The sequence below is a fragment of the Lactuca saligna genome, chromosome 4 (assembly GCF_052625555.1).
Source record: "Lactuca saligna cultivar CGN05327 chromosome 4, ASM5262555v1, whole genome shotgun sequence".
Taxonomy (NCBI): Eukaryota; Viridiplantae; Streptophyta; class Magnoliopsida; order Asterales; family Asteraceae; genus Lactuca; species Lactuca saligna.
Genome location: NC_136420.1, coordinates 134,226,290 through 134,242,770, shown reverse-complemented (window position 1 = coordinate 134,242,770; position 16,481 = coordinate 134,226,290). Strand labels below are relative to the sequence as shown.

The following is a 16,481-nucleotide window of genomic DNA, read 5'->3' as shown; positions in this document are numbered from 1 at the left end:
AATATAATATTTGTACCATTTTAATTTAAGTTTTTTATTGATATTTATGTATTTAAACATATAATAATATATTTCATAAAAACAAAGCAAATTTAAGGAATTAAAATTTAGTAAATCATTGAAAAGGATTTGTGTATATCTGTTGTCCAAAGAAACACCATTTTTAAGGACATTATTTCCATCGTTACATCTCCGGTAAATAGGATAACCATCTTCATCAATATATGTGTGGTCGGTATATTCCCATGGAAATCGTTTTGAACATTTGCTTTTTTTCATACATGGCATAAATCGTCGATCGTTGCCACAAGGTCCGTGTATCATGTTATCACAAACAATCTGATGCGAATTGGGTTCACTATCCTTGTCTGGCAATTCAGCACATATAACACGGTCTATGTCTTCAGGATTTGGAATTTTAGAATTTTTTTTTCCAAAAACAGACATACATGACAATGTGGCAGGCCCCTCTTTTGAAACTCAATCATATATACAACTGTGTGAGCAAAGAAAGCAACTAGGGTTAAAAGATAAAATTATCAAAAAGTTATAATGTTAATGAGTAAAAAATATATAAGATTGATACCTCCAACGACTTCACCCAAACTTTTTTCATCCTTCAATTGACTGATTAATGAATCAAGTTTAATTTTGAAAATTCGTGTCAGAATATCTGGCCTGTCTTCCAGTTTAAGATTCTTGGCTTCAACAAATTTAATGACTTCTATCCATTTAGGATTACATGTAAAGGTTAAAAAAAAGATCTGGATAACCAAACCACTTAACTAGAGTCATCGCATCTAAGTAGTTTTGTTGCATGTAATGATTGTCGTCGGTAAAAGAAGATGGTATAATAATACGGTTTCCCATCAAAGAAGCAGCTTCAATGCCTTCTTCAACTGCCTAGGCCAAGTTGCGATAAGGTGCCACTTGTAATGTTGGCTGGTTAAACATATATAATTAAGTTGTTCATTTTCAATCATTGTATACGAATCAACCAAAAACTGTTGGAATAGTTTTCTTGAACGTAATATCAATGATATTTCATCGGTTCTTTGTTGTATACGATAAGCAAAAACTCTCGTATGGTCAACCTTATTCGTCCATCAGATTATCGATCATCAACACCACGATGTAGTATATCGACTCGAAATCCATCTTCGGCATAAAGGTATAATAAAGGATATTGAAGTGCAAGATACTGAGGATGCAACTCATTAATACGTTGACATTGTCCACTTTGCGTTTCCAAGACGATATCCCTCGAATCATACCCATCAATGTCACCTATAATGAGGGTAGCTACCTCATTTTCGGTAGAAAGATTATATTGCCTACCATCATTTTCTCTTGACCCAATCAATTTCAACCTAATACGCTCTGTTGGATTTGAACCAAAGCGATCACGCGCCATTCTAAATTGTTTAACTAGTGGATTAATGAAATCCAATAAGCCCATCAACTCGTGAATAGTCCAGAACTCAAGAGAAAACGGATTTGCCATGGACTCAATAGATGTGGTCTTTTTCTTCTTATTAGACCTACAATAACATAATAAAAAAATAATGGATATAAATTTTTTGTAGTAATATATATATATATATATATATATATATATATATATATATATATATATATATATATATATAAGTAATGGAGTTATATAAATAGGGCATTCACACACTCGCATGATTTGGATCTGTTTTTGAACCTCATGATCTGTATCATATATGTACAACTGGCAAAATCTTGGTGATTCACCCTCTTCGGGAAGTAAGCTGCCTGCAATATGATAATTTTGGCCATGCATTCGATAAACATAAGGACCACCTCTTGAGTTAACTGTGTGATCAATCTTTCCATCCATAGATGTGAATGCGAACATCATATTGTATCGACGTATATTCTGTATAAAGTTTTGACTTTTTTCCGAAAGACGGATATATAAATGAAGCAACAACTAAGGTGGGTGAATCAGACTGAGTAGTTCAACTTTTCCATTGTAACAGCAAATGGAATAACATGTTTTCTTTAAATCGTTATTTCCTCGAATTGGTTCTCCCTGCCACACCATAGCTTTACATACTGAGCAAACATATACAGCATCTCCAGAATCCAAATAATCTATAAATAAATAAACAAATTTACGAAATTATATTTGTGGTATGCTTTAAATGTAATAGGGAAAAGACATTTTATTTTTCATGACAAATAATTTGTGGTATGGATATAATACCTTTGCTTATTCCGATATATTTACTATCATTGTTACTGGTTACATCATTCTGAGCATTTGAAGTAGAAGGAATACATATTTGTGTCTTCTTTTTCGTAGAAATTGGTGTGCCTCTTTTTTTCTTTTCTTTATAGTTAACGCTGGTACGAACTGAAAAATGTATAACTGTATGTATGAATAAAATATATAATAAAACAACTAAATGATGAAGTTGATCATTATTAATAGATAAACGATCATGTTGAACAATATGGGTACTTGAAGGTTCAACGAAATCTGCATTCAACTCAAAAAATGGAATATCTTGTGTATTAAATTGTTAATGTTTCGTTGTTATTGAATAAGTTGTGTTGTGCTGAATTGTATCTTGGTTGTTGGAAAAGTATGGAGGTAATTTGGTAAACTTTTGAGCAACTCGACAATTAGGGGGTATGAAGAAAATATTTTCTAAAAATGAAAATTTGTATGATAATTTAGCGAAATATGTAAATAAAATATATGAATTTAATACACATAAGCATACAAAAAAAACAAAAATTGCAATACAAAAGAGACATAACATATAACAAAATGTACCTTTGCGAGAATTTCTTTGTATTGTCTGAGATGACGGTGTTTTCAAAGCATTCGATGAAGAGGGTGAATGAACTAAAGAGGAAAAGTATATATTAAACATTAAATTAAATAAGATATTAAAGGAAAATGATAGTTACCGAAATTAGATATTATAGATATATATGTATTAAAAAAGATAGTATTACAAATTAGATATTATAGACATATATGTATTAAAAATAAAATGTTAAAAGTTTATATATTGGGAAGTTAAAATTGACTTTATATGATTTAAGAAGTGAATGTAAATACAATATAAAAGAAATTAAGAATACTAAACCTTGATTGGTTAGCTGTGAAAGTGGTGATCTTGAGGAAATAAATGTGGATTGAACTCGACAATTAGGTGGTATCAAAAAATTATTTTATGAAATGAAGATTTGTATCATAAATGGAGGAGAAATATTAAAAAATATTAATAGTACAATAAATAAGCAACTATAAAAAACGAAAGTATAAAAAGAAAGATGCATAAAATATAAGAAAATGTACCTTTGTGGGATATTGTTTGTAATGTTGAATGTGATGATGTTTTTAGAGCATTGGATGAAGATGATGCATTCATTAAGGAACAATGGTATGTATATCAAGAACTCAAATGAAATATAAAGAGAAATGAGTTATACAAATATAAACAGAATGCTTAAATATGAATTTTACCATTTGTGATCTTAGACAGTGGTGTTGTTGGGGAAGTGTTGTTGGGTGAAACATTAGTAACAAACCTTGTAGGTTTTTTCTTTCCAGAAGCATTTGAAATGTCACTCATTTCAATATGTTTGATAAGTTTTACGTTCTTGGTCATATCTCTCTTTATATATATAGTGATGATGATGATTTGTAACACTTTAAATAAGGGAACTGGATATTTGAAGGGTTTAAATTTGGTAAAAAATAAATATCGCATATAATTAACTAAAGTAATGAAATATTAGTTGGATTTAAATTAGGTAAAAAATAAAGTCTTCATATAATTATGGAGGGAATAAATGCAGTATAGAAAAATTGATTTTGATTACATATTCCATTATTTTATTCAGTTACCATATGAAAACCATGCAAATTTATGCAAATAAAATTTAAATTTGACTTTAACAAATAAAAATAGGTGAAATATCATATATAATAAAAATATAAATTTTCGTGTAATATATATATATATATAAATTAGGTAACTGAATATTATAAGGGTTTAAATTAGGTAAAAAGTAAAGCATGCATATAATTAAGGTAGGAATAAATTAAATATAGAAAAACACATTTTGAATACTTTCATTATGATTTTATTCTGTTACCATATGTAAATTTTTATATAATAAATTTATAAAATCAAATGATGAACAAAAGAAAAAAGAAAGAAAATATGCATTAAATCAAAAGAGTTCAATAATTTGAAATTGTCATAACCTCTAATTCTATCATTGTATACACACCAAATAAAAAGTCAATAAAATTTTGAAAACAACCAAAATATCAATAAACAGACAATTAAAAATGCAACACACAAAACATTAAAAAGAAAATATCTATAAACATATCGAAGATGATATGTAAAATTTTGATGGGCGGATTCATATTAGTCTAACTTTTCCAACTTTGGGATCTTCAAGGTATCTCGTACAGCACGAGTTTTTGAAGAAGACCACTCCAAAGAGTCAGTGTTGGCATCAATCTCAATAGGGCCCTTCCCCGTACTCGATGATGGTGTTACAACTTTAAGGTCAACAACATCAAGATTGTCATCATGCACAAAATTAATATTTTCCTGTAGAAAATAGAAAATAATAAAAATCGATCAAGAAAAATATAAAACAAAACATAACATATTTGCACAAAGTCATGAAAAAATAAAGAAAAATGTATTGAGGAGAGGGCACATGGTTTGACTTTGGAAATACATGAGACAGTTACCAACCTTCTTTGCCTTGTTAATAGGAGTACCATTATCATTTATATTATGATGTTGATGATTTGGTGGCCGTTTAAAAACCTCAGCAAGAACCCTTTCATCATCAGTTAACTTATGCACAGTGTAAGCACGATAGTTGCTCTGCAGATTTGAACATGGATATCTGAACTTTGAAGACAAACTTCTTATTTAGAAGGATTTTAAACTCATCAGGTATCTGTTGTCGCCCTTGATCCTAATTTACATTATAAAATGGTTGGAAAAGTTAAAGAAGAAAATCATATATGTCGATCATTTAAATAACGGAGATATTGGATCAAACCTTTGCTATTTTGTCCATCAACCATTAGTTTCCACGATGAATAAGATCTTTTACGTGACACTCAAACAATACAAACGAAGAAGACCCACTTTCATCTTGCACACGAACTACTATCCTAATCCTAAAAATTATAACATAATACTTATATTTAGCTTGACATAGACAATGAAATATATGAAAAAAGTGAAATACATGCATAGTCAAAGAGATAATAATTACTTACTTTCCAAATACATCCGAGACAAATCCACAACCATCATAGTGAAAAGGGCCAGCATCAACATCATCATCATTTTTAGTAACTTTTTTAGAACAATCACGGCAATAAAATGAATATCAACCGTCATTCATATCAAAACCAACGATAGTAGCGATAATGGTTAAACAAACTTCCTGTTTCATATATAGGATTGAAAGGAATCATATTAAAATATTATTTCATATCAACTATACATAGAAAATCAAAACAATAATAGAATGCGGAAACTGTTATATAAAAATGTTAAGTAAACCTCATTAAAATCAGGAATCTCATCAATGTTTTTTATCAGAAAACCGAGGTACTAATCCTATGGATTAGCCACAACAGTATATGAGTTGAGCTGGGATGTACGGCTAGAAGAGTCAACATGGGTATCCAAAGCATTAAGACTACATATACAAAAAAGTGAGGTTATTCAACAAAAGTAATGATTAAGTAAGAAAAATGTGTTAACTATGGTAAATAACATACTTTGATTTGAAATCCAAAATCTTAGGCATATCATCATTTATATGCAATCTAGACCCAAACAAACAATTACCAACTTGAGGCTGACCTGCAAAAAAAGTAAAATAATATTGTCAGTAATTACTTTGAAGTTGAAATGATAATTTGTTGTAAAAAATAATGACCACCCAAAATTGTGAATTTGGCCAAACGTAGCAGGATAATAACAGGAGCAGTATCATTATTATGTTATGAAATGTAAGTATTCAGCTTCATTGCAAAACTGCCCCACAAAGCCACTACAATTCTCGTACCACTAAAAATGCATGGTGGTTATTAATGAAATATAAATATAAACGGGGGAATGTGTAATAATAGTACTAATATGTACCTTAAATCTGGAGAAATCAGATTCATTAACCTTTTCTCTCTTCCATACTCAACAATGACTCGCATGGGATCGGTTGACACAACTTCACCTAGAAAATCTATGTGAAAAAATGTAATAAATTAGTAATAATAATCCAAATGTGTATGACATTAAAAATTAAAGTATAGAAATAAGTTAAACTAATAACATAACATACCAAATGCAACACGAGTGTTAAAGATCCTGGCTAGCAAATCTGGGAAAGAGATAAAATGATAAGGATCTATTGTATCAACAAAATCAGTGGATACACGAACTTTTGTGGTTTTGTTGAAATTTATTTTATGTTTATGAGGAACAAGCATGTATTCGCTTTCATTGCTAGCCATATCGAAGTTACTGATCTCTCGAACAGCTCCTTCATCAAATAGGGATTCAAATACAGGAATAAGATTTTTTTTATTGTTGGTTAAATTCTACTTCCCCGTAGGTGACAATGAAACATAAAAAAGTGTAAAAAAAGTATTAAAAAAAAGGAACAATAAGAGATTTCATTAGATAGACTAAAGTTTATTATTAAAAATAATAAATTTGATTATTAAAATTATATGAATAGAAGTAAAAAAGCATAAGAAAAATCGAATTTAAATTTATTTGAATAGAAATAACATAAGAATTTGATAATCTAAAAAATAAAGTGTGTAAAAACAGTACCTCCTGATCAATTAAAATCATGTCCAGGCTTGCGACCATATTAAGATTGTTTATATAGGTCGGTTTCCACAGCATGACGACCTTAACACGTAGGTTCCAACAATCTTTGGATGTGTTGATTTCAGCAACCTTATCAAAGATGACCTGATCTGCATTGTTAGCTGCTATGGAATACTATTATCAGCAATGAAAGGGGATAACAACGAAAAGGGATAATTAGTTTGAGAGAATTTTGATTTGTATTGAAAAATCATATATAGTATATTTATAGGGAAAAATAAATTTGGTTAATGCTAATATTTCATAAAGATTTTGGAATGTAATATCATTTCCATACTTAAAGTATGTTTTATATATGGTATGATATCCAAAATAATATTAGTATACCATGTCAAATATAAGTACAAAAATAGATAAAATCATACCATATTTAAGATAATAATTACCATATAAAAAACTGTAAATTTGAAAAGCTTTTAGAATAAGGAAATTATATAATAAATATATAATATTTTCATAAATATGGTATGATATCGAAAATAATATCAATATACCATGTCTAATATATTTACAAAATATAGGGAAATATAAATTTTGTTAATGCTGATATGATCTAGGAATTGAAAATTTTAGTTTTCAATTACCATATTTAGTAGGGATTACCTATTTCAATTAACATTTGACAAATTTAATATTATTTGAGGTAAATAGCTAAATGTTATGTTATTGTTTATTTATTTATTAGGAAATTCTTATTTCCGTTATCTTATTATTATTTGTCATAAAATATATAACTGTATAATAAGAAACTATTTAAGTTATTAATATTTCCACTTTTAAGTTTCAAGATTAAAGTAATCAAGGTCCAAATAAATAAACCTATAGGCAATTAGGCATGATATCAAAAGGTTGGCCGAATCACATAAATCAGCTACATGGATAAACCAAATGAGAGTATTTTGATAAATACATTAATTTGAATTACAAAACATGATGCAAGTTTAATAAATATACATATTTGATTTTCATGGCATATGCTACTGTGATTGCGAATTTGCTATATGTATATGTTAGTTTACAAAAACAAAATGTGACGATCGGATAAGAAAAAAAATATATAATAAACATATAAGATTTCAATAAATATGAAAATATAATACAAATTAATAAAAAATTAATAAACTTTTATTGCCATTGTCACCATCTAAAAGAGGTAGAAGGATACACAAGAAGAAGAAGTATGATGGATTTTAATTTCTCTAATTTTTATTGATAAACTATTATGTAGGATTTGGTTTGAACCAAGCAAAATCTATCAAAAAAAAATAATGTTTGAATTTTTTATTTAAAAAGAGATGATAAGGATAATTTGGTCTTTTTGCAAAAATAGAAGAGTTAATTGAATTTTAAAACCAATGTCAACATTTTCATTGAATTTTAAATTAATTATAAAACACCACAAGAATAAAAAAAAAGTAATAAAAAATACCATTTTCTTTGAATTTGACAAAACCATTGAAATAATAATCGCGTATTTTTCCCTCCATTAGCCCATCCACAGTTGAGATTTCCAATGTCTATGAGAAGAAGAGTAGGTTCAGTGGAAGAAGACGACTTCTCAACACCTTCAAGCTCATATAGAATATGTCCAGCAGCACTTGCATGAGCTTTAATCTATCATTATTAATTATTTCATTACTCATTATTATTATAACAAATATAATTAATAGATAAATAAGGTTAAAAAAAAGGCAGAATTAAATTACCTTATTGTTGTAAAGCTCTTTAGAAGACCTAGTCATTATAAGTCCATGCATGCTATATTGCACATTCAGCATAGACATGATATCATCTCCATATAAATCTGCAAGGAGTTCAAAAAGAATGTTTCCTAATCCCTTTTTTCAGCTTCAACACTTAAAATTGTTGGAGGAAGTTGTAAATGATCCCCTGAAAGTAAGCACCTTGAACCCTAAAAAAACAAAATCCCTTTTACTTCAATCATCCAATATGTTGCCAATTAAAAAAAAAAATGTTTTGTTAAGTTACCTTGAAAAGAGCAATCCAACAAGCAATCTCTAGGCCTGAGCAACTTCATCAATATTGAGTAAATAAAATGAAATTCCATCTAATTTTCTTGATGATGAACCTGTGAGAGTTGCTAGAACGATAGATGAATTTTTAATTACATTTTTCAGAAGTTGTTTCCTTTTGCCTTCTTCTTTTGAAAGAATCCTAAGTTTTTATGGATTTCCCTCTTTGTGGTTTTATCTTTAGCATTCAATAAGTTACTATTTAGTACATGAGACAATTTAGAAATTAAATGTAGGAATATTATTGATCAACTCCTTGAAATACCTGCACTTATATTCTCAAATGCAAGACTACTATTGATTGGTTCTCCTCTTGTATGACTCATGGTACACCTATAGTAAAGGAAAGATGGAAAAAATCTATCAGAAATGCTGGAAAAAATAGAGCTTTTAGACTCTTAAAGACAAAGGTATCTTTCGATTAAATATGAGAAGAAAGGTGAAGGCATATAGATATAAATATACTTTCTTTATCAAATAAACTTACACTTTCATCATCTCTAGGTAAAAAGGCCTTGCACATTCTGTAAATGATAGATTATCAGTTATGTACATTTAAAATTAGCATAACCAGGCTGTAAAGAGAATAGACAATCACCTGAAATTGTCAACAAGAATGGTTACTTCAAATGCCAATAGAGAAAGGAAGACAATCTGCAGGCTTAAAGGTAGAGGCTTAGTAACTGCATAAAACAAAATTAGTATGGAATCAGAACCGGTATACATGGTATTATTTTCAATCGAAAGTCACATAAGAACTTCGGGTAAACATGTTTAGAGGGGATAATCTAGATAAAAAAGGAGCCAAATCTCAAAGCAAACATAAGTGCACAAAAACCCCAATAAGCGTTAATGATATGAATTCAGATACGTGAACCGAAAGTTCAGTAATCAGTACAAAGCTACAATCGAAGCTGATTTCTTAATGAAAGAGATACAATTTGAAGATAGGTTTTCAAATTACAGGTCTGATTAATTACAAATGTCCATCAAATTAGGCCATTATTATAAGTTTATAAGCATCCATTGTTGAAATTGATAGGGTTTGGGGGTTGATTTTGTTATAGATATGGGACATAGCTGGACAGGAAAGACTCCAAAGCCTTGGTGTGGCATTTTATCGTGGTGCAGATTGTTGTGTTCTTGTGCATGATGTGACTGTGATGAAGTCATTTGAGAGTCTTAATAATTGGAAGGAAGAGTTTCTTATTCAAGCTAGCACTTCTGATCCAGAAAACATGCCATTTGTTGTTTTGGGAAACAAGATCGATGTTGATGGGGGTAATAGCAGAGTGGTAATATGGTCATTTTGTCATATTAAATTTAAATTCATCAAGATTCAACTTCCGATACACAAATAACAAATGGAATGCAAAAACACATTTGTTTAATCTACTTTCTTGTTTTCAGGTGTCGGAGGAGAAAGCAAAAAGCATGGTGTGCTTCAAAAGGAAATATTCGTTAGTTTGAAACATCTGCTAAAGAAGGGTTTAATGTTGAAGCTGCTAGAGAAGGGTTCAAAATGGAAACGCGTTTAGGGTTTTCAAAATCTTACCTGCATAAAGAACTCGATCTCCTAATCAAGCTTCAACATAGTTCACCTGCATCTGAAGTAGAACACACAGGATCGAAAATTGTTGATGGTCGACGCGGTGCACCTCAGGGCTTCCTAGGGTTACACATAGGATCGATTCCATATCAGTAGAAGTAGAATGCATAGGATCGATTCCATGTATATATGAAATCAATGGGGTTACACATATCACCAGAAGGAAGGGGTTAGGGTTCATATCTATTGCGTTTCATGAGGAGCTGATTGTGTTGATTGTGTGGAGAGAAAACATAATAATGAAATTAGGAATGAATCGTAAGAAGGAAGTTTTATTTGGGAGGCGCGTGTATTTTTTTGGGTTAGGATGATGTCAGAAAAATGATCCTAAGGTGGAGACTAAAGGAGGGAAATGCAATCAAGGGCCCTTGTTTCTTAATTGAAGAATTTAAGGTTTTGTTTTAGTAATATTTAGAGATAATCATTGGCAAACTAACTTAAGGCAACAATGGACTTAATGGATTAAGTCCTTAGTGGGTTAAGTAAGAAAAACTTAACCCTAATCATCTTTTCATGTGAAAACACTAATTTTAGGATTATAGGCTTGGACATATCGGGACCCACATTTGGGTCATTGGAAGGGAATTGTGTATTAAGCCCAATCACACCATTTGACTTATTTAGTAAAGTAAGGGACTTAATGGATTAAGTCCTTAATGGGTTAAGTGAGAAACACTTTACCCTAATTGTCATTTTATATGAAACCCTAATTTCACTTGGACTCTATGTTGGGCTTTTCTATTGGGCCTTGGTGATTAGACTATGGATGGGCTTTAGGGTAACGCCCATGTGAGAGACTTGGGCCTAATTTGGAGAATTAGGCTATAGATGGGCTATAGTTTAGGCCTTTATGATTATGTGACATTGGGCCATCAGAATGTCGAATGTTAGACTGGACTAAATGGTTAGGCCTTATCGCAAGACCTTATAGAGGTTTGGGCCCAAATTGGAAAATTGGGCCATATGTTTAACTTGTGCCTATTACTTGATCTTTGTGTCTTTGGAGTGTGTGTTGGACCTTGGGCTTGGAACCCAATTATTAATTCTGTATTGTTTGATGTTGACAACTTGGGATTCTATCAACCAGCAGCAGGAGTTTTGTCTGCGAGACTTCAGCAGTACCAGGTGAGTTATCCTAACTATACTCAAGTGTCTAAGGCACCAAGATAGACCCTTTGGATTGTTATCTGGTTATGTAATGCTAGTATGATCTATTAGATTGGTATCCTAGAGGGTAGGATAGTATTATGTAGTATGTGGTATGATCTGTTAGATCGGTATCCTGGTAAATTGGATGGTATTATGTGCTATGTGGTATGATCTATTAGATCAATTGTTGTCTATAGATTGTTATGTGATTATCTGTTATATATATATATATATATATATATATATATATATATATATATATATATATACATATTTGCTTGGCGGTTTAGGCTCATCTGCTTTGTGCAAAAGCCAATAGACTTAGGCATTCCAAGCTGTTGGTTGTGGGCCGTGAGTATTCCATCCCGAGGATGATCGGACTCATAGTATGTGGGCATTCCAACCTGTTGGTTGTGGGCCTAGGGTATTCCATCCCGAGGATGATTGGACCCATAGTATGTTGGCATTCCAATTTGTTGGTTGTAGGGCAGGGGTATTCCAACTCGATGGTTGACTGGACCCGTAGTATGTTTTTTATGAACATATGTGTAATTTTTTGTGGGTATGGGTGTTTTGAGGGAACTCACTAAGATTTGTGCTTACGGTTTCAGTTTATTATTTCAGGTGCTACAGATGTTTTGGCAAGGCGAAGGTGTGACCGTACACATCCTCATGTTTTGGACTTATGGGTTCTGGGATACTCTGATATTAAACTATTTTGAAACTTTTTGTAATAGCTAATGGTTTTTGGATGTTTGAAAAATTTTCAATTGGCTTGAATTTTATATGTGTTACATATAGCTCTTCAACGACATAAAGTTGCCCACTTTTTCCAGTTTAGGCCCTTTCACTGCACTATAACCTTGTATGAACCCTTTAGCATTTTAGCTATTTGAGGCCTTGCATGCATGTAAACTTTGCAACTTTATGTGACAACTACACTATAAGGGGTTTGATCTGTAGTTCGGAGTTGGATCCCACTGGAGGGGACTGAACACAAAAGGGCTGAAGGGACTCGGCGAGTTTCTTAGCCAACTCGACGAGCCTGGGAGGGTTTTGCTGTTTTCAGGATTATAGTGATTTCGGTGAACTGATTAAGAGATATTGGTTTAGAGTTTTCAGTCCTTGGACATTAAGGAACTCGAGGAGTTACTCAGCTGACTCGGGATTTCAGTTGTATGGATTCTGAAGGAATTTGACGAGTTGATGAATGCACTCGACGAGTTGGGTTCAACAAGGACTATGGACCTTGAATATTGACCTTGACTTTTACCTGGGTTGACTAGGGTTGACTTTGTGGGTATTTATGGTATTTTTGGAGTTTGACAAGTTAATCACATCATGATGATAGGCAGCCGACTTAGATCTGTGCATTCGGACTCATTTAATCTTATCTTGTCAGTTCAGCATTCTCGAGAGGTGAGTCTCCTCACCATACAAATGGGTTGAAAGCACCAAGGCCGACCCATTTTATGATATGTGGTACACTAGCTGAAGTTATATTATGAGACATGATAGTTGGTTATGTACTAGGTAGTATGCTAGTTCTATATGTGTTATGCTTCTATGGAAGACCATGGGAGGGCCCATTGTGAGAACCCAAACGTTTTTCTTTCAACGTTAGTCAAATTCTGTTAAATAAAATTTTGGGTATTATTTATGCCATTAAATTCTTACGGTTAAGAAATTTGTATTATTTATATAATTAAATTTTATATAAGATTCGGGACCAAAATCGCACAAAAACCCGAGTTTTTCATCGAAAATCAAAACAGCCAATTCTCATTCGTCCCGGTGTTCACGAGCAAGAACTCGATCACTACCGTAAACTGTTCACAACCCGGGACCCGCCTCCGACAATGAACCCAACCTATATATATGTTCTTACCCTCATTTCTACACGGCTATTTGAAAACACTACTTTCTCTCTCTAAAACCACCAATCGAAAACCCAAGATTTCACTCATCTACCATCCGAAAATCACCTTGGAACTTGTTTTGGAGCATCAAGTATTCATCACTTCATCAAAATCAAGCACCCATCGTTTTGGGTTTACGGTCGTGAACCCTTCAAACCTTCATATTTTCACCAAGAACACCAAGAACATGTAGTAAACCATTCAAGGGTCGAAATCAGTTCACGGCCGAGAACAGTTCACGGCTGCAATCATCTTAAACCGTGACCATTAGCTGAAAACCCACTTTTTCTGATCCAAAAGCAAGTGTTTTCCAACACTATAATTAATGGTCCGCTAATAAAATGCATATATGTGTTTAATTATTATTAGGATCCCCTTAAATCCACGTACAACAGCTCGAGGGTCCTCATTCCAGTTTCACAGTCTGACACCGTCACACAACCAACAGTGAGTTCATACCCCTATGCTTTTACTAATTTTAACATTTTCAGGGGGGATACAAGCCAAACACAAATGATTTTGTGCACGTATACAAAATAATTTCACCAGGTTTAAAACTTATGCAATTGATACAACCAAAATATTTCAACATTTTATAAAAGATTTAGATATTTTATCCATTCTGTAACATGTTGAGCATAAGGGATATTTTTAACTTACAATGATAATTGAATAATTTTCAGATCAATACATGAACCAAGTATATAACATAAATGCAAACTATAAGAGACATAGTTTGGGATTTCAATACAAAGTTTTACAAATTCAGAGCTTATACATTAACAAACATATGAACTATGGTAGACTTAGTTTATGATATACATTACTACTTTTGGATTTCAGGAGTACTACATTAAATAATTTTTTAAGTATAATTATTATTACTCTACAAGGTATACAAACAGATTCAAATACAAGAGAACAATAAAGAACTACACGTAAACTAGTTAATACATGATTGCGAGACATCTCTTCAATTGTACCCTTCGGGATACGAAATAAACCCTATCACTTTAATAATCTCTTGTAATCTCAGGAAATCAGTAGACAGGTACTCCTGCAGGCTGTTGAGAAGACGGGCGTATAGAGTCATGTCTTTTATATTTTACTATATTTTGATGTATACAAACTATGTATCAAGCATATGTAAATACTTATATCTCAATGTAATGGTTGTGTTTAATTTGATTACTATGATGCAATTTATAGTGAACTAAGTATATTGAACTTTACGTGGTATATAACTATAAATGCTTTCAATTAAAAGTATACTTTTAAAAATATAAGTATTTTATAAGAAGTATAGAAGTATATATACATACCAGAAGCAGTATCACAAGTAGAACAAAACAAAAGTATTTGGATGTTGGACACTGCAGTTAAACCTGGATAGTTATGTAATCATGTCTAGAATAAATATAGCCTTATCAACATAATTTATTCGAGACACGACCAACATGTGTGGGAGTGACTGTAGTGTTGCAACAAGCCTAAAACTTACCAAACTATATACAACAAGGGAACGATAGAATAGAACATACAACTTAAAATACTATAGCCGTATTTTATCTAGAGACAAAATCCATATAGAGTTTTATTCCAAGTGTTGCTTCTTATTTCTTTCTATCGATAGTTTACATGTATTGGTAGCTTTTCTTTGTATATCGCTTAGTTAAACACTTTATCTATCAGGTTGAGATATGTATTGTTCCATATCACTTGATTCTAAATTCTAGGGGAATTACCATCCCGTTCTTCTTGATTATTTTAGAGTAAGATGCCTCCGAAGAAGAGACCCAACAAAAAGAAGAACAATCTCCCAACAGATCCGTCACCGCCACCTCCTCAGTACGACCTGATTGTCCTCTAAGCAGCTATGAAAGCCCCGTGGCTGCTGCAATGTCGCAAATTAACGCCAGCGGTGCAAGTGGAGTAGGTAGTGGTGCCCTAATGTCCAATATCAGTGACATCCATGGTCACACAAGGGAGTTTACATACAAATATTTTTTTTTATGCTAAGCTACAGTCTTTCGATGGCACTGGAGGTGTCGTTGCCCTGACTCGATGGTTCAAGAAGACATAGTGAATCTTTGAGATATGTGCTTGCCCTTAATCCAGCAAGGTAAAGTTTGCAGAGTGCACCTTCACTGACAGAGCACTAACTTGGTGGAATGGCCAAGTCAAATCTCTAACTCTTCCGGTGGCTAATGCCATGAGTTAGAACGATCTGAAAGAAGTGATGCTCACTGAGTACTGCCCACGAGGCGTGATGCAGAAGCTAGAGGAGGAGCTCTAGAACTTAAAGATGAAAGGCTCTGACATTACTACTTACACTGAGAGATTCAATGATCTTGCTCTTCTCTTCCTAGGAATGGTCACCCCAGAGAGCAAGAAAGTAGAAAGATACATATGGGGATTAACACCACCAACTCAGGGAAATGTCCTAGCTGCAAATCCGCTAATGTTTGATAGTGCCAAACGGTTGGCGCAAACTTTTATTGAACGTGTGGATCGCCAGGATCCTGTGCCAACTACCCACGAACCACCCAAGGAGAGCAGTGGGAAGAAAAATTTCTAGAATAAGCTCAAGGGCAAGTCTTTGCAGGAGCCCTCCAAGAAGCTGCATGTAATGGCAGTGCATGCAACTACTACTCCTACCGCTGCCCCTATAGCTCAAGCACCTGCCACTAGATATGCTGGAACCCTCCCAAGATGCGACAAGTGTAATTTCCACCATCACAGACTGTGCCATGAAATGTTGTGCAACAATTGTGGCAAAAAGGGACACACAACTCGTTTCTGCAAGACATAAGTCCAACCCACTAATCAGGCTCCT

At 32.5% G+C, this 16,481-nt stretch overlaps 1 protein-coding gene across 1 annotated transcript; it reads right to left on the bottom strand.

Moving 5' to 3' along the window:
- Positions 1 to 1,111: 1,111 nt before the first annotated feature.
- On the bottom strand, positions 1,112 to 1,867 carry LOC145040167 (uncharacterized). Its single transcript, XM_078988138.1, has 2 exons — positions 1,737 to 1,867; positions 1,112 to 1,541 (listed from the first exon to the last, which is right to left on the bottom strand). The coding sequence occupies exons 1-2, from the start codon at positions 1,865 to 1,867 to the stop codon at positions 1,112 to 1,114; spliced, it is 561 nt and encodes a 186-aa protein (XP_078844264.1).
- Between the last annotated feature and the right edge of the window lie 14,614 nt (positions 1,868 to 16,481).